Source organism: Cupressus sempervirens, chromosome 10 (genome assembly GCF_028749045.1).
Source record: "Cupressus sempervirens isolate cs-2001-9-10 chromosome 10, ASM2874904v1, whole genome shotgun sequence".
NCBI classification, from domain to species: domain Eukaryota; kingdom Viridiplantae; phylum Streptophyta; class Pinopsida; order Cupressales; family Cupressaceae; genus Cupressus; species Cupressus sempervirens.
Genome location: NC_143127.1, coordinates 498,862,672 through 498,881,658, shown reverse-complemented (window position 1 = coordinate 498,881,658; position 18,987 = coordinate 498,862,672). Strand labels below are relative to the sequence as shown.

The 18,987-nt window shown below is 36.2% G+C and overlaps 1 protein-coding gene across 3 annotated transcripts in view; it reads right to left on the bottom strand.

Moving 5' to 3' along the window:
• LOC149534845 (NADH:ubiquinone oxidoreductase, 17.2kDa subunit) overlaps positions 1 to 18,987 on the bottom strand; it is a 188,892-nt gene that overhangs the window by 149,003 nt on the left and 20,902 nt on the right. For 2 of the 3 annotated variants that reach the window (XM_089805579.1, XM_089805578.1), the window contains exons 2-3: positions 18,553 to 18,609; positions 7,518 to 7,570 (exon numbers count right to left, since the gene is read on the bottom strand). In XM_089805579.1, the coding sequence (XP_089661705.1) occupies positions 7,518 to 7,570; positions 18,553 to 18,609 (110 nt within the window). The remainder of the gene's footprint in view (positions 1 to 7,517; positions 7,571 to 18,552; positions 18,610 to 18,987) is intronic. The other variant, XM_089805580.1, reaches the window with a different exon arrangement.

Below are 18,987 nucleotides of genomic sequence, written 5' to 3'. Positions count from 1 at the left end.
GGCTCAGAGGAGGAGAGAGGGAGGCCCCAAACTAGCAGGTTCAATTCACAAGCCCACCTAACCCACTCGTCAGCCAACTTGGCCTAGACAAGCTTTTCAATGTCCGAGAGTGGAATAGAGTCGAGGTTGTTGCAAACAGAGGCCCAATATTTTTTATTTCTCTTCAGTTTCAAAAGTTGAGGATTGCTTGCGCACAAGCTTGGCCTGTTGGTCACAAAGTTCACGAACTTTCTCTTTACCAATAGCAACCAGCAGCTTAAGTTCGGCAGAGGAGTTGTCTAAAGTAGAGGAAAACCCCCCAAACTACAATTTCAAATCAGCCACAGTGAAGGACAGAGACAGGACCACGTCCTTCAATTGCAAATTTTCGGCCTCTAACTTGACCATGTTGTCCATAAGTCGTTGTTAAGTGACTGGTATGGTCAAAGGATCCATAGCATGAAGCAGAGCCAACCACATCAAGGTGGATTAGTGAGTCAACCACAAAGTATCCAAAACTGCAAAGAACCCAATCACAGAAGGCGCTAACAGAGAGTAGAGGAAAGTGGAAGCATCGTGCAACCTGTTCTAAAGCTTTGGTTCTTAAGTGGCTCCTTGTCACTGTAATAATGAAAACTAGGCACGTAGCACCATAGCCAAGTAATTGTGTATTAGTGAGGATAAACTTGATGCCTATTGTTTGTTGTTATCGAATGCTTGGATTTACTGTCTATTCACAACAAATTTACTCTAGGTTCGACACTTGCATTGTTGCGACATTAAGACTGTTAGCATTAACTATGATCTCACCATTAACAACAATAAGGCCGATGGCATTTTCTCGTTATTGTTATGCGTATCTCTCTTTCCCTACCGTAACGCTCCTTTTGAACAACACAACAAGGAAGCCCTCCAAACACAAACACCAAACAACTTACGTAAGCAAGGCGACAACAACACTAAATAGCTATAAGTGACGACAAGGAATCTTGCATGAGTCAGCAGCAAGGAAAAACAAATGAGCAAGCACAAACACCAAGGACAAAGCCACACTAAGACAGGACTTGTTGGTCACAAAACAAAACCTAGACCCCAACCAGGAGAATCTAACCTTGGTGCACAAACTCAAGGCTCAATGCTACCACTACCACCACCAACACCCAAAAATGGATGAAATGAAAGAGAGGAAGAAGATTCTCCAATTCCAACAATGTCTACTATCTCCTCTCTTTGCCTCTTTTTTAGTACTTGTTCCATGCCCAAAGTTTCTAAATGACCTTGAACTCCATACATAACATCACTAAGCATTTATGGTCATCATTTAGTTTCTCGACATGGTATAGTGCAAGATGGTATTTTGAATCATAAATGCCTCCCCTAATCATAGTTATTTTGCGATGAAAACAAGTTATCTCTCCATTCTTTTGCAATGAAAACAAGTTATATCTCCATTCTTTTCTCCATGAATAGGATATTTTTGACAAGAGTCCCTTCTAATTAGGGTTTTGGACATTGTGAATAAGACAATTTATAAAATTAATTAAGATTCCACAATGACATATAAATAGAAAAAAAATCAATTTATGATTTATTATTAAACTGATATAAAAAGCTAAAGTTTGCAACAATATAACAGAAAAAACATTTTAAAACACTTAGTGTTTGTTCAACAAAAAATTAAACACACCTAAGGTTTGTTATTTGGTCCACTAAAACAAAATAGAAAAAAAAATATAAAGGAGAGATGAAAATTTAGTTTTAAAAACCTTCGAAATACAAAATTATCTTTTGAACATTGCTTAAAGTTAATGGTGAGCTCTTGCTATCCTTTGTAGACTCCTCTGAATGCAGCAGAAGTAGTTGCAAACTTTCTCAAATGTGTTTGAATCACCAATGTTTTCTCAATCTTCAGGCCAGTTTACCTCCAATGCAATCTAGTTTTTGCTTGAAACTCTCTTTTCCCCTTCTCCATTGGCTTGAAAATGAAATGAAGAGTCTTTTAGGGTGTACGAGACAAAAAATAAGACAAACTTTTGATTGAAATGTTTGTTTGTCATTCTTTATGTTTTCATCAAACCTAGCCATAGCAAAAGTTATCCCATTGAGACTCACCCAAACTCAACATATCTAACAAATTATCAACAGAAAAGTCTTTGAGAAAGTCTTTGAGACTCATTTGAGGTAGCCCGTCTCAGGATTTGCCAAGTCTAGGCAATTCTTGGTAAAACTTGGAACTATGCTTTATCATTACTAAATGGTTAATAGATAAGGATTTAGTTCTTTTGTGGATTGGTTTGGTACAATAATACAAGCAAGGAATTGAAGAAAATAAAGTATTGCATATGCTGAATTTAATCAAATGCAAACACAAAGGAACTGCTAGCAGTTGATTTGAGAAACAAACAATTGCCTAACTCTATGATTATTTCTATGCTAGATAGGTTTACAATTCCTCAAATCTTTTACAACATTTCAGTCCTCAAAACCGATATGCGAATGTTCTTACAGGAGCTATGTGCTTGATCACCTCCAAATTGTTAGACATACAAAATCTTTTCTGCTTGAATAGGTAAAAAGAGTTCAAGAAGAATAATAGAAAATATACAGTTGATATTGGGCGGCCACAGCATCAAATTTGATTCATTGTGTATCTTATATTGCCCCTGGTCATGTATGTCACATATCTACTAGTATCAACTTACGCTGACCTGTCACAAAACCTTAAGACTAATGTTGGACCTACATGATTAATTAATCTGTTAGTAATGCTGAACATCATTTGGATAATATATATACTGACACCCCTTAGAACAAAAAATAAACTTATATAAATTGCACTTCCCTCAATGCAATTATTGTACAAGAACCTTATGTTTGATGTCAAGCCCACATATTGAATTAATATCAGTTAGTAATATTGAACATAATTTGAAAGGTATATTCTCATACCTAAAAACAAAAATAAACTTATATAAATTGCACTTCTTCAATAAATCAATTGTATAAGTATGGTTAAGAGGAAATGAGAACAGGTACATGGTGCTAGTATTGGAGATAATGACAGGTGCTGTTATGCAATTTCTCATCTGATCATTCATGGATTCATTCCCTTGAAAAGAGTATGGAAATTTTGATAAACATCATTGGCTTGACTTGAATAGAGTGTTTGTTGGTGTAGATTATTATTTTACCTTATATTAGCAAATATTTATTTTTCCTACACATATTAATCTTTCTTAGGCTATATTAAAATGGCTAGGAGGAGAACACATCGCATAATCCTACAATTACTTGTGTCATTTGCACCTACCTTTAGGTAATTGAATGTCTCGCCCTCTTTTGGATTTAGTAGCCCCCTCTCCGTAACCATTTTCTTGTCTTTTTACCTTGATTGGCATAACATGTTTCGCATTTTCCATCTAGGTAAAACTACCACCTAATTTGGGTGATTGGGAGTTATTATTCCTCTTGGAATTATATGCCCATATTCTACCATATAATCAGCACTTGCCTCTCCCTTGTGAGCTGATTCAAATGCGCTCATATCAACTCAGTCGGTACGATGGAGTGCTAATGCATATTATATCATTTAGAATGAGATAATATCATTATTTTGTTATTGCACGATATTCCAACATGTCATCCTCTCTGTTGCTCTCGTGGGGAAGGTTGATCTCGGTTTTGCAGGTGCTCTTGGGAGATCAAATCCATTAGTGACTATTACAATGCTCAATATTCCACTCATTTTTGCAAGTTGCTATTTTGAGTATAGTGTTCCTGTGGGAGAATAGTGGCTTCCTTGTTTCAAACTTCAATTCCTATTATCAATTAATTCCATTCAATTCATGCAAAAAAAAAAATGCTTGATTCAGTTGTTCAACCAATATAGTTCTAACTTTTGACATTTTCCACTTTGCCTTACCTGTGTCAACAACATCTAAAACAATGTCAAGAATGATACTAAAATAATTTCCCAGAACTATCTGTAATTTGTTCACAATTTTTTGCTAAGTTCCTTCATTGCAATGAAATTGTGAACATTTTGCCGATCACCATGATGCTAAGAAATAACTCAAAGCCCAAAGTTTCTAATCTAACATCTGGCCAAGTTTGCAAGTGGTGAAGAAACAGAAATGAAACAAAATTTATTTGGCATGTAGGAATATTTGATGACACGGTAGTAGATGTCATCATAGTTTTAAAAATGGTGAGAGATCACCGGTATCGTGATATTCCACGGAGCTCAACGCTGGCCAAATAAATCACACCAAAAATCAGCAATGATTTTATGCATAAACATGTCACAATTTAAGCAGAAAAAGTAGTGCAAGAACAAAAAAATTGCCATGGAAATAGTTGACTGTATTCCCGACGAAGATGACTGCATTCCACGACAACTACATTCAAAGTTTTTTCTGCACTCGGCTCTCTGCATTCGGCTCTCTGGATGGAATGAATGGTTAATTCTAATGTTGAGGAGGAGAAGAGATCTGTGTGCATCTACATAGATTGATAGTCAGCACAGAGCATTGTAAAAAGGGGATTTGACTTGTGAATGAGGCTTAAAGTTGTCTTTAGAATTAGCATGTAGTTTTGGATTTGTGAAACAACCATTTGTCTAGTTTACATAATATATGGTTCATTATGTGAAATTTCTATGGCAACAGATTTTTTTGAGTACTTTTTTAACATTTATGTTGAGGAGGAGAAGAGATCTGTGTGCATCTACATAGATTAATAGTCAGCACAGAATATTGTAAGAAGGGGATTTGACTTGTGAATGAGCTTAAAAAGGTCTTTAAAATTAGTATGTAGTTTTGGATTTGTGAAACAACGATTCATCTAGTTTACATTATATATGGTTGATTATATGAAATTTCTATGGCAACAGATTTTTTGAGTACTTTTTTAACATTTCTCTCATCTCTGTAGTTTGACTTTGTTCATATATGTTACTGAATAATAACACTGCCCTCTTGTAGTCATCTCCATCATTTTGTGTTGGAGTATAAAATGTCCCATTTTGTGTGTTGACTACTTGAAAAAACAACTAATGAAATTAAATTTAAAATATTTAAATTACATTAAATTTAAAGTTGATAAAGTATAGTAAATTTAAAGTATTTATTGCAAACCATTATATGTTTTACAAATTTGGTGTGTATGGGTGCATTTTTAAGAATATTTTGAGAAATTATATATTTTCAAATATTCGATAAAAGTGTTGAATTTTCCACCAAGTTTTGCTGCTTCCAATATTTTAAAGATTTTGGGGTCAGCCAAGTTTTTGCCAATTCTGATATTTTCAACTATGGATGTCATAGTATAAATATAATTGCCCAAACAACTGTTTTGGCTGCACGCACGCTGCTTATCGCAAGGCAAATTGAGATCAAAAGGGAAGAAGACATGAGCCAGTTGTCATTTAAATTTCACATCATCTAGCGAACACTCCATAGCTAATGACTGCATCCATTCCAATATGGCATCAACCTTCAATGAGAGTGGATACCCCCCCCCTGTGTTGATTGTAGCAGCCATTATGACAGATTCCAAGAAAATGAGTGCAAACAAGTGAAACGAGCTCATACTAGAAGGGAATAGGAAGAGAGCATAATAACATCACAAGCAGTGCATTTTCATAGATCCATCCAATATTACAGGCATTGCAACTGAATGTGTCATTAATAGCTTAAACAAGAGTGCAGAAAAAACAGAAGATGAGTTCCCTAAAAGATCCCTGAAGATATCTGTTGCTACTTTTAAATTTTTCTTGAAAATGCTCCTTGTCCAAATTCTTTTGTCCTTTTTGGCATCAACATTGTCATCTCAACTAGCTTATATCTTTCCTTCCCAGTGACATTTGAAGTTGATGTCATCTCCGGAGTTCCTTGTCACTCTCATGTAGTTGCCACTTTTCTTTTCGTTTCTTTTTCCATATTATACATATAGGAGGGAAACTTGCCTCTTGACTTCCCTAATCAATCGGAAGATCCACTACTAGATAGTTATATTTTTGAGGAATTGACCTCATAGTGACTGATTTACCATAAGATGTAGCAGTATTGACTGCCAAACTCCCTATTCAGAAACTATTGGCTTGCCAACAAGTCACTGTTCCTGAACAACCTACTATGGCGTTTGTCTACTGCATCAAGAAGACTACCAAGTTATGCATACAAAACTTAAATTTTAAAACATTTCAAACCACCATTAATTGATTTCTTCAATTTCTATATCATATGAGCTCCACACATGTGAACAAATCCCTTTACTGACCTCATTCGTGTTAGGAACAACGACATGGGCCAATTGGTGGATCTCAATCATCCATCCAGCCTGCCCAACATGAATCTCAGGTGTCTTCACATTCTGAGTATTGGGACCAACTGGAAAAAATTGAAGGAGCCTATATGCTTTTAGAGTTCCGAAATCTCGGTTACTGATTTTCAGTTTTAAATTCTTAATCATATAAGTTTGGCCATAATTTAGAAATGTTTTAAATTTCATTAAATTTAGTTCATTTTATTTGAAGTTATGCTTAATTCTGAAGTTCAACCTTTAAAACAATAATGGCTTTAGGGAATTTTTGGGAATCTTCTTTTTGAACTAGCAAACATATTTACAAATCAGTTGAAAAAAGGGTTAATTGGTAAACATTACCAACTAAAACTTTAAACGTCTATCACAGAAGACCCATGTTTTACCCCCAGCAATAGCACTAGGACTATAGGGGCTGACTCTAATTTGTGACAACCCTATAATAGTTATACCAGTTGTAAAGAAAAGATCCTATCTATGGACAACATTTTGGTAAGTATGACAATTGGGAAAAACTATCTGCACATGATAATACCATGGGTGTTTTTAATGTCAAAAGTTAAAGAGCAAAAAGGCATATACACTATATGCCATATTATATTCCCTTGTAAAAAAATTTGTCACTCAATAGACCATGAAGAAACCATATCAAGCATATGAAAACACAATAACCAGAACTATCAAGAAGAGTTAAACTTTTTCAAATGATGAAATTTGTAAATCAATTCCAGAATTCAGACCTAGGCCGAGGGATCATATCTAGCTCAACAACATATTGGTGATTTGTTACAAGTTATTACTCATGCTTATATGTGAATATGTCAAAGCCTAAATGCAACATTTTTAAGAAGTCAACATCTAGGAGGAGACCTAAAGATGATTAGGCATCCTGGATGACTATAATTGGATCTGGTCTTAAAGTTCTCAGATGGTTGGTTCTTGGTTGAGAAAGGCCTCCTAGCAAATGAAGGTCAGCCAAGATAGGTCTTTCCTTAAGATCTGTGTTCAGTGTGACTAACAAAATAACCTTAAACAGATATTTAAGGATTTTAAGCCAATTGCTTCCGAGACAGTCTGATCGTTAGAAGGCCTATTTGGTGGACTCTGGTTTTGTTGGTCTGTGTGGATGCTTGTCTGTAATCCAGCTTTGTGCTCTATTTTTCTTAGGAAAATAAAAGAAAAAGAAGATAAAATCCTACCATGCCATGATTTATTACCTGTGCAGTTGGAGCATTTTTCCTCTGTCCTGTTAACCAGCTTATCCACTCCACTGGATGTTTTGACCAGAATAAAACATATTAGAACTTGGATGCTATCAAGTCATACACTGTAACCATAAAATAAAATTATAAATCTTTTATGCCAAGCCTCATCAAACTGAGACCAGGATCAATTTTTTTTTAAATATCCACTGGTAGAAGAGTTCATAAATGTAAAATAAGAAAGTTCTACCGAATGATTAATATTTTAAATTTTTATCCATCAGCAATCTAGCTTTGCCCAGCTTTTAGAATCTGATGCAATACCAACTTTTGAGAAATCCAAATATCGAAGTGCCAGTTTCTCTACATATAGAAGTTCATATTATTAATTATGAGTTCTATATATCTAATATTCATAAATTTCTGACAAAACAATTTCATTTCCTGCCAAATTTTGGAGGCACAATGCATATGCATTCAATGCAGTAAACAGGAAAGGGTACTAAGAAGTGTGACATCATCTATCATACGGAACTCTTGTTATTATCAATAGAAGGCAGCTTCCTCGAATGAGGCTTTCTTGTGCATTCTTGCAATCGTAAAAGAACTTGTTTACATATGTTATGTAGAGAAGCATATACAACCCTAACAGTGAGTGCAAAATTGTTCAGCTAGCATGTGTGCAGAAGCAAATACAAAGGTAAGAAGATGCAAGCATAATTCAAAGTACATAAAAAACCCTAGGATACCAATACTTGCATGTTTACCCTAGAAACGGAGGCGGATACAGAAGGAGGTTCCGATACAAAACGGAAGCTTTGTGGATGCCACCCATAGGCATCTGAATCGGACTGAAGCCTGTTTCAGGCATCTGAACGCATCTGGATGTCAATGGGTGGCATCTGGGGGCACCTACACCAAGAAATGACGCCCACGAAAACATTTAAAAAACATGATTTCACTTTAAAAAAATTAAGACATGTGCATGTTTGCACTTTTTAACATATTGTTTTGCTAAACCCTAATAGAGGCCTTTCAACCATTCAATCGTCATTTTGTTTGCAGCTGGGTTTACTCTTCTCATTTGGCTTCCATTTTGGCATTTCGAAGGCAAATTGATTATTTTCGAAGAGGATCGATTGTAGAGTGAGAGTTGGGTTCTACAGATCCATTAAAGCACTAAGAGGTAAGCATTTGATCCCATTCTTGAGTGGTTTAATGAAATTTTTAGAGATTTTGATGAATTATTTCAAGTTTGTGAAGAATTTTTTCAAGGTTTTTTCGAAACAAAAAATTAAAAGAAATATAGAAACAAGTTTAGGTATCTATTTGAATGGTTTTGTATCAATGTTTTTTATTTGTATGCTTGATATTCATAGTTTTTTTATTGATTTTATTTTATTTTATTTCTCATTATAGAAAGAAACTACATTGTATTGTGCAAGAATGGCCGCCACCGATAGTTAGAGTTTAGTGGGAGGGCAAGGTTAGAGTTTGGTGGGAGGGAAAGGAGGGGGATAATTTCAAAATTGATTTAGGGTGTCCTCTATGGAGACATACAACAAGAATATCACAAGTTTCAAAGGATGCCTCCTATATTTGGAGTTGTAATTATTGTCAAAGTAACAAAGGAAAACCTTTCAATAGGTCTTATTCCCGGGTAAAACTTCATTTCATGGGCCCTTCAACTAGAGGTATTGGAATGTGCAAAGGTGCACACAGGTAGGGGTTGTCTGATGCACAAATAGCTTTGTTTGTAAAAGAACAAGAAGTTTTTGATCATTTGGTTAGAAGATCAAAAAAAATTATTATCAAACTCATTCCTCAAAGAACAAAATGAAACCACCAGCTGAAATGGAACCAATTCTATCTTCCAAACATCCATTCATCCAAGTACCTATATTAAGAGAGGAGGAAGAAGTAGAAAATAGAGCATCATCCCGAAAAAGAGGCCCATAGCACTTTGCATTTAAAACGGAGGCAAGAGACTGTGCTAATGAAGCCACTGCATGTTGCCTCTATGCTAATGATCTTCCTTTCAACTTGATAAGATCATCATATTGGAAGGAAATGGTAGCAGCCATCAAAGAAGCACCCAATGATTACACAAGTCCTGGGTATGAAAAGGTGCATACCACACTCTTGCAAAAGGAGAGAATTTCTATAGAGAAAGCACTTCAACGCATTAGAAATGCTTGGAAAACTTTGGGTGTGACAATTGTGTCTAATGGTTGGAAAGATACAAGAAACGGGCCATTAATTAATGTGATCGTAGTGTCCCCCAAAGGGACAATGTTTCTAAAGGCAATTGCTTATCAAGGGAAGCTGAAGGATTCTCAATCCATCTCTAAAATTCTCATTGAGACCTCAGATATGGTGGGTAGTGAGAATGTGGTCCAGGTTGTTACAAACAATGCCAAAAATTGTAGGTGAGTTGGTGCTTTGACTGAGGCTCGACATGACCATATTTTTTTGGACACCATGCACTATATACTCCCTCAACTTGATCATACAACAGATTGGCACTCAAATAGATTGGGTGAAGCAAATATACCAAGAGGAAGAGGACGTACAAATGTTTGTGACTAACCACAGCATGTGACAATCCATATTTAGAACATACTCAAAATTGGAGTTGCTATAGGTAAATTAATTGTTTGTAATTATTAAATTTCATGGATTTGTAATTCAGTTAATATTTATAATTTTATTGTCAATTGACATGTTGTTAACTTGCTTAGGTTGTTGAGACCCATTTTGCATCTCATCCTATAGTCTATTACTATGAGACGACTTCTCAAGGTTGAAGATGCTTTGAGCCAAATTGTTATTTCTCCTCAATGGGGTATGTGGAAGGTTTCAAATACAGAAAGGGCCCAAAAGATTAGGGCTTTGGTCTTGGATGATAGTTGGTGGGCTCATGTGCAATAAGTATTGGATTTCACTAAGACCATTATGACCATGCTTTGCTTTGTCGATACAGATTCACCTTGATTGGGAGATGTGTATGATGGCATGGACACCATGGTTGAGAAGGTAAAATATTCTATACAAGCACATTAGAGTGACCCTACAGAATGTCAAGCCTTATGCAGTAAAGTGGAAGCAATAATTCTTCATCATTGGGAGAAGATGACTACCCTATTGCACCTCCTTGCATATCTCCAAGGTATTATAGCGAGGCAGTACTTTCTATGCCAGATAGAATTGCACCATATGTTGATGAAGAGGTGGCTAAAGGGTGCTCCAAAGCTTTTGCAAGAATCCTCCCAGATGATGGCATGCATGAAAAGGTGAGGCTAGAGTTGGGCTAGTTTGCTTCCAAAACAAAGCTTACTCCATTTGCAATTAAGGATAAAAATAAAATGGGAGCAATCACATGGTGGTACATGTATGGTCAGCCATACAAGCATCTACAACCTCTTGCAATTAAAATCCTCTCACAAGTTTTGTTATTTATTTTTAGATTACAACTTGTATTCTACAATATAGTGTTTAACATCTATCATATTGTCATTTTCTTTTCGTTTGTATGTTTAAAAATTTATTCATTTGATGTTTAAAAATTTCAGCACAAACCAAGTTGCAAGTTCTTCTGCTGCTCAAAGGAATTGGAGTACATACTCCTATTTCCATTTAGTGAAGTGCAACCAGTTGGGATCAAAGAAAGCTGAGGAATTGGTCTACATTCATACCAACTTGCATCTTTTGTCACGTAAGGATGATGAATACATGGATGGGGCAGCCAAAATTTGGCATGTACTCCCTAAGAGTGCAAACTTGGATGCAACATTTCATGATCTTACTATGATGATAGATGATGGTGATTATAGGTCCATGACAAATGGTGCATCATTCTTGGTTTAAATGATATGGACCTTGCAGCAGTTGGAGATGAGGAGGATCCAAGTTTTCTTGAGAATCCTTATGATTCTAATTAATGAACATTGAATCATGAACTATGTTTTTGATTATGTAGTTTGGACGTGGAGTCTAAAACATGAATATTTGTGCCTATGAAGTTTTAATTTAAAGTTTGCACTATTTAATTGACATATGAAATATCTTGAATCTTGTTCAATGTTGAAGTATCATATGATACTATCAAATGATGTATGTGTTAGAAAGTAAAGTCCACCAAGATAACTGGGCGGGGGGGTGAATCAATTAGGCATTTAAAACAACTTTCAATATCTTTATTAATTCTGAAACATGTAAACAATAGATGCAACAACCATAGAAAGATAACCATGCACAATAACACCATATATGTTAACTAAGGAAATCATTGATCAGAGGGGAAACCCCAGTGGGAATGATGCCCACAAGATGATGTACTAAAATAAAAGTTCCTTGTGAAAGGATGGACTCTGTTAGGAGCCAATGAAATACAATTAGTACATATGAGTCCCTGTTAGGAGATTTTGAATCCTTGTTAGAAGATTCCAACCCTATTAGGAGTTGAAAGGAGGGCAATTGGACCCACTATTCAAATAGCCTTAGACTGTTTTCCCCAAACAATCTTCAGGATAATCTATCCTAGTTCTGAATTGACTAAACAACAACTTCTTTTCCAATACACTTCTTTTGAAGCTCACAGTACATATCAGCATCAATCTTTGCTCTGACCTTAGTCAAAATCGCATTCAAGTTCAAATAAACAACACAACCTTTAAACAATCTAGAATGTGGAATGAATTTGCATAGTCGTCCTTTCAAAACCCTTCTAGAACTTTTTAAAATATTAATTAATTATTTTCATTTTTGCTTGTAAAAGAGACTTGATAATATTTTATTTTAAATTTGTTCCTAGATAAGTCCCCTTATCAAAATAAAATATTCAACTAATAAATGTAATGTTCCTTGCTAGGTTTGAGCCTATTTTAACCCAAATTTAATATTTATGTCCTAAGCTAAATGGATAAAGATATAATGATTCAGTCCAAGACATTCAAAGTAAAGAGAATTATTCATTTGTCTTATTAGATTAAGTTACTTGTATATATTATTAAAATCCATAACAACCTTATTACTACTTCAACTATGTAATGTTCCCCAACAACATAGATGAGTTTTCTCGAGGGAAGACACTCGTAGGAAGTACCCAACAAAGGGAAGCACTTGAGGGAAAGTGCCCAAGGGAAAAAAAACTGAGGGAAGTACTTGAGGGGAAGTAACCAAGGGGAAACACCTAAGGGAAAGTGCTCAAGGGAAAGTATCTGAGGGAATGTACCCAAGGGAGGAGAGCACCTAAGGGAAAGTGTCCAAGGGAAAGCACTCGAGGAAAAACACCTAAGGGAAAGTGCTCGAGGGAAGTATATGAGGGAGAACATCGAAGGGAAAGTACCCTAGGGAAACACCCGAGGGAACATACGTGGGGGCCCGATGGAACGTACCCAAAGGAAACACCCGAGGGGATGTACCCGAGGTAAAGCTTTGATGCCACATTAGTGTTGGAGGAATGTGTCAAAGGGAGTGAATTGGAGATGCCAAGGGGAAGATATAATCCACTGACTATACCAAAAAATAGTCAAACACAAAACCATACACCAACACACAGATATAACAATTTATTGCTGAAACTCAAAAATATTATATTTGCAAAACAAATATGGTTGGCAAACAATACAGGATTCCAACTGGAATTTGTAGTACAATGAAATAATCCCAATCACATACTAAAAACTTCCTACACACCGCACATAAATACCCATTTCGACAAAACTCCTAAGGGTTTACAAAGAATGCTGACACAGCAAATACCACCAGATAATTAATGAAAATTCAGCCCCTTTATTAAATAATTAAAGGTCTAAATAATATTATTTAAATTTTGGGACCATTAATTATTTAAAGTATTTTATTAAAATTGCAGACATTACCAATCCGCACCGCCCAAAGATTGCTTGTCCTCAAGCAATCCACAAAGTCCAGGATCCCAAACCATGCATGGATGCTATATCTATTGGAAACTCCATGCTTCTTCAAGATCACATGAGCATAATCGAATTGAATTGAGATGAGTAGACCACCACCAAGCCTTCGTTGCGTCAGTCTAATATAAACAATATTATGTCCAAAACCACCAAGATCACATAGAAGCCAATCATAAAACACATCGAGGCTCTAATCCAAAACCTTCATGGGATCACACATACCAACCTCCTTTGGAGTCCCATCGGTCAAGTGAATCTTGCCACTTCCATGAGGATGGTCTTTCATCACTACAAATCCAAGCGCATCACACTCCACCACCGTTACTGTACTCATATTTGTTGGCACTACCATTATACTGATGAAGAGTGACTCTAGCTTCTGCTGCTCCATTTTTATACAAACATCCTTGCCAATTTTTTGTTGCGCTACATTGCCATGTCTACAGTCACTAGGATCCCAAAGAAACCAATCATAGATTACATCGATGTCCAAATCCACAGTCTTCGTGTAATCATCAATATCCTCGGGAACCTCTTTGCTCATGTAGATCCTATGAGGAAGCCCTTCACTAGAAAAATTGCAATCATGCCGACTTAGGCACTACAGAAGGATAAACTCCATATTCAAGCAACAGTTGTTGGTAGAGAATTTCCATCAAGTTGATCGACGAGTGTTGGTTTGATGAAATTAATGCAAGCATCTTCTTCACCATTTTCGTCATCTTGAAGTTTCATGCACTCTACACTTGTAGGCATAGCAACAGATTCTTGCGAATCCTTATGTGACTTCATTTTCCTCTTTTGGTTGTACGACTTCATCCTATAGCCACTTATCAATCTCTCACTTCAAACCATTGTTAAAGAGTTTATTGTGTTGAGATGATGGATACTTCATTCACAATTCCATATAATCCTTTAGAGATATGTCTCTCTCCCATCCACCAATCACCTAATCTTGCTTGATTTTCTTCAACGTCTCAACCACCGTGGGAGTTCACATTTCCTGTTCCTCTGCTCTAAGAATGAACGTTGTCACCGATGTCCTTGTGCACGTCAAGAGGTTGAATGTTTCTTTTGCCCGTTCATGGAGCCTTTATTGAATTCTTATCTCTCTTAGCGCATCAACCAACCCATCACTCGGTCCCATGATTTGAACTCAATAGCTGAAAGGTTGGCAAGATCACTAGCTCTAATAGCACTATAATGTTCCGCAACAACACACTCAAGTTTTCTCGAGGGAAGGCACTCATAGGAAGTACTTGAGGGAAACACCCGAGGGAAAGTACCCGAGGAAAGGAAGCACCCAAGTGAAAGTGTTTGAGGGAAAGTAACCGAGGAAAAGTACCTGAGGGAAAGTCCCGAGGGGAAGTACCCACAGGAAAAGACCTGAAGAAAATTACTCGAGGGAAAGTATCCAAGGGAGAGCACCCAAGGGAAAGTACCCGAGGGAGGGAAGTGCCTGAGGGAAAGTGCCCAACGGAAAGCACCTGGGGGAAAGTACCCGAGGAAAAACACCCAAGGGAAAGTATCCGCGAGAGAGAACCCAAGGAAAGTGCCCGAGGGAAAATACCCGAAGGAAACACCTAAGGGAAAGTGTCCGAGGGAAAGTACCAGAGGGAACATACCCAAGGGAAACACTTGAGGGAAGGTGCTTGAGGGAAAGCTCTGATGGTATGGTAGTGTTTGAGGAATGTGTCGAACAAAATGAGTTGGAGATGCCAAAGGGAAGATATAATCTACTGAATACAGCAAATAACAATTAGACATAGAAGCGTACACCAACACAGAGATATAACAATTTATTGTCGAAACTCAAAAATATTATATTTGCAAAACAAAGATGGTGCTTCAAATGTGCTAGATCCAAAGCAAAGTAATACAAGACAGAATAGGGTGAGGGTTGAATCCCACCAAAACCGGAATAGCCAAGTAGGGAAGATCTTCCACTTCCAAAATGGCGAACAATACCGAATTCCAACAGGAATTTGTAGTACAAAGAAATAATCTCAATCACATACTAACAAGTTCCTACATGTTGCACATAAATACCCCTACAGAGAAACTTCCGAGGGTTTACAAAGAATGTCGATACGACAAATACCAATGGATAATTAATTAAAATTGGGCCCCTTTATTCTTTATTAAATAGTTTAAGGTCCAAATAATATTATTTAGATTTTGGGACCATTAATTATTTAAAGTATTTTATTAGAAATGGGGACATTACAAACTCAATGAAGGAACGATTAGACATGTAACCAAGGTTCCTAGGGACCAATTACAATAGGCTCCCTAAAAGTTTACAAGTCCAAGCCCATATCCTGTATTGGAATTTCCCTCAAGACTTCTAGGATGTTGACCCCTACCCTGTCTTGGGAGTAATACTATTGATTGGATTTTAAAAAGCCCCTCCTTGGAAACATTACAGCCCCTTTCTTCTCAGTGGAAATAGTAATAAGACTAAATATGGTTTTATACATATCTAAGTACTCGTTTATATTCTTTCTCTATGGTAACTAATTATTCATAAACTATCATCCTTTCTTTAGTTCTAAATCTTTCCAACATATATATTAGTTCTTCCTCTCTAATCCCCTTGAGAATGGGATCAGTTCTCATTATGCATCTTGCAAATCGAATGGTTGTGTCTTTTGGATGTTAAGAGACATATCACTTCCTCAATCGTATCTCTTCTTGAACAAATTGGTATGCTGCCCAAATCACACCTTTTCATTGAACATTTGTTATTTCATTGGCATTGCTAATGTTTACTCCTTGTGATAAATGTTGTTGTCATTGGCCATAATATGATATTGCACCCTATAAGGTTGTTGACTGCTGACTGGTCGCTCCATGCACTTAACAATTATTAATTGCTAACTCCTGATTTATGCTTATCGATATTGACCAATAGAAGTGAATGCCATTAGCGAATCTTCACCCATTGGTATAGAATGCACATGACACCCTTAGTTATACTGTATTCACTATCCATGATTATTGTATCAATAATAAATAAACCTCATATGAGATGCCTCTAAAGATGTCAATCGACAACATAACAGAGAGATCTAGCAATCGTTTCTCTTATAAATCACATTCTACGAAATGAAATTTTTCCTGTAATGAAATCACTGCACACGTAAATTTTATGCCTTATCTTCTCAAAATCAAATCACTTCCTTACCTAATAAAATCACTTGCCACTTAATGAGGGTTTCCATTTTATTAGCATTGCTGTTTCGTCTTGTATGTATACAAATCTTGTAAGAGTGATTGGCATTCAAAAGTGGTCGGCCAACATTAATTAAAAGTTTTCTATCTTCAAATACAAGCAGAGTGATCAGCCAACATTATCTAGTGTGGTACATTTTCTATTTCCCTCTCATAAATTGTAATTGGTTTCAAGATGATCTTCAAGCTAAGTCATGCATGTCCTCTAGGAACTTAATATAATTACAATTATTGTTTATTATTAAGTTGCAGAATACAAGTTGCTCAGAAATATTGATAAACATAATTTAATTTAACTAGTTAAACAAATGCCTGGGCTGAAATGGGTATATCAAATAAAATGGAAATCTCAATCCTAATTTGCAATTCAAAATGTAATTTTTTATGAACTCTTGAATTCTCAGATTGGAAGTCAAACTATGGACCATACGGATATACTGTTGAATATTTTCTCCCTAGTCACAACCTTGGCAACATTCAAATGGACTTCCAACTGGGTAATAGGTTTCTTTCAAGGCTTCCGGAAAACTGGCTCAGGTATCTATAGGCATAATGTCATCCATGTTGACAAAGCAGCAGTTAGTCCACCATTTCTGAAAAATAAAAATACAGAAAAGTGCAAAGAATCTGTTCTCAGTCAACAAAGCAACAGTTAAAAATACAGAAAAGGCCAAAGAATCTGTTCTCAATCAAAGTACTGACTACCACATATTACTTGGAAATAACATAATGCTGGCTATCTAAGATTCTAAAGCATACTCACCTAGTCTACAATCAAATTACGAGATACCTAGATTGACTTGTACGTTGTATGGCGCTCAGCCTGCAAATGATCTATTTGGTGATGGATTTGGCAAGTCAGAAGGATCCCTGCTCTTTCATGTGCATGTTGTTTCTCTAATTCAAATTTCAGTCTCTACAAAGCATTCGTCCTTATCCTCTAAACCTTTCAGAAATCAATGTCTCTAGCATAGATTTGTCTACAATTTTCTCAGAATGTGAAGGGGGCTACAATGAAGGTCCATGAGATTCAAGACTAGGCTTCTTATACTCAGATACCAAATAAATTGGCATGCAGAGAACGATTCAAGTTAAATTTCACCACTAGAATGTAGAAAGTGATCAAATATTTTGAACTACTAATCCAGGGCCCTATATGTCTAGGGGGCAACACACCTATAGCTGATTCAAATCTGTTAGTATAGAAGAAAAACCATGAGAGATAGAATGCAAGCACTACTCAAATTGCTTAAATAACAAAACACCGCGTTAGAACTGTAAATTGTAATATTGTATTAGGCAAAAAATTTAACAAATTCTGTGAAGTAAGATGAGTAACAAGATGTCTATCGGTGTTATCTAATTGTCATCTAATCTCTGAAGGAATAGTGATCATATATTAATATGCAAGAATGGAAGAAGTAGGGATCTCTTAGAGATTGCAAGAAATGCAACCATTCACCTTAAGTCAGCACATTTCCTTTATTTTGTTGTTTTCTAGAAAGGCTGCAAAATAGCTAGTTAAAACAGAACTTGAATTGTCACAAGCTCAGAACTGTGTGACACAAACAAAGAGTAAGAACATAGCAGAATACACATAGGTACTAGAAGAGATCTTGAAGCTGAAGGTCAAGGCAACATATGTTGTGTAGAATTCCCATTGCACTTGAAACCAAGCAAAGTTTCAAATCCTCCTAGATCACCTTGCAAGTCATGTTTAAATCAACGATAAAGAGAACATGCTATCATGCAATCAAGCTAAACAGAAACCTCAAAAACTGCAAAATGAACATCATTTTAGATAGTAAAATTATTCTAATTCAGAAACAAAATTGAGGGGAAAAAGAGTGTCAACTAAAAGCATGGATATGAGAGCTAACCTGGTAAAATAGTAGAATCTGAGTCGTTCTTAAATTCCACCCATCTCTTTTCTTTTACTGCAGTAGAAGAGAACAATTAATACTGAAGAAAAAGAACATGTAAACAATTATAACTAGTCTGAATAACATTAAATGTAACTATTTATGAATAATAAGGAATTAAAATGCTTGAAAACTCTCCCAGAAATTTGCTTGAATAGTCTTTGACTAGTTCTTTGGTTTGTAAGTCAAAAAAGCCATGTTCCACAGGGATGCGTCCCCTGCCCTGAAACCCTCACTCCCATCTCAGGTACGAAACAGAGACACAGGGATGGGATTTCAACATAACCTTTCCATCATGAGGGTGTTTCCAAAATGCTGTTTTGGGCATCAAAGGATGCTTGGGGACAAATTTGGGTATCGAGGACGGCCAGGTCGTCCTTTGACCATCCCTAA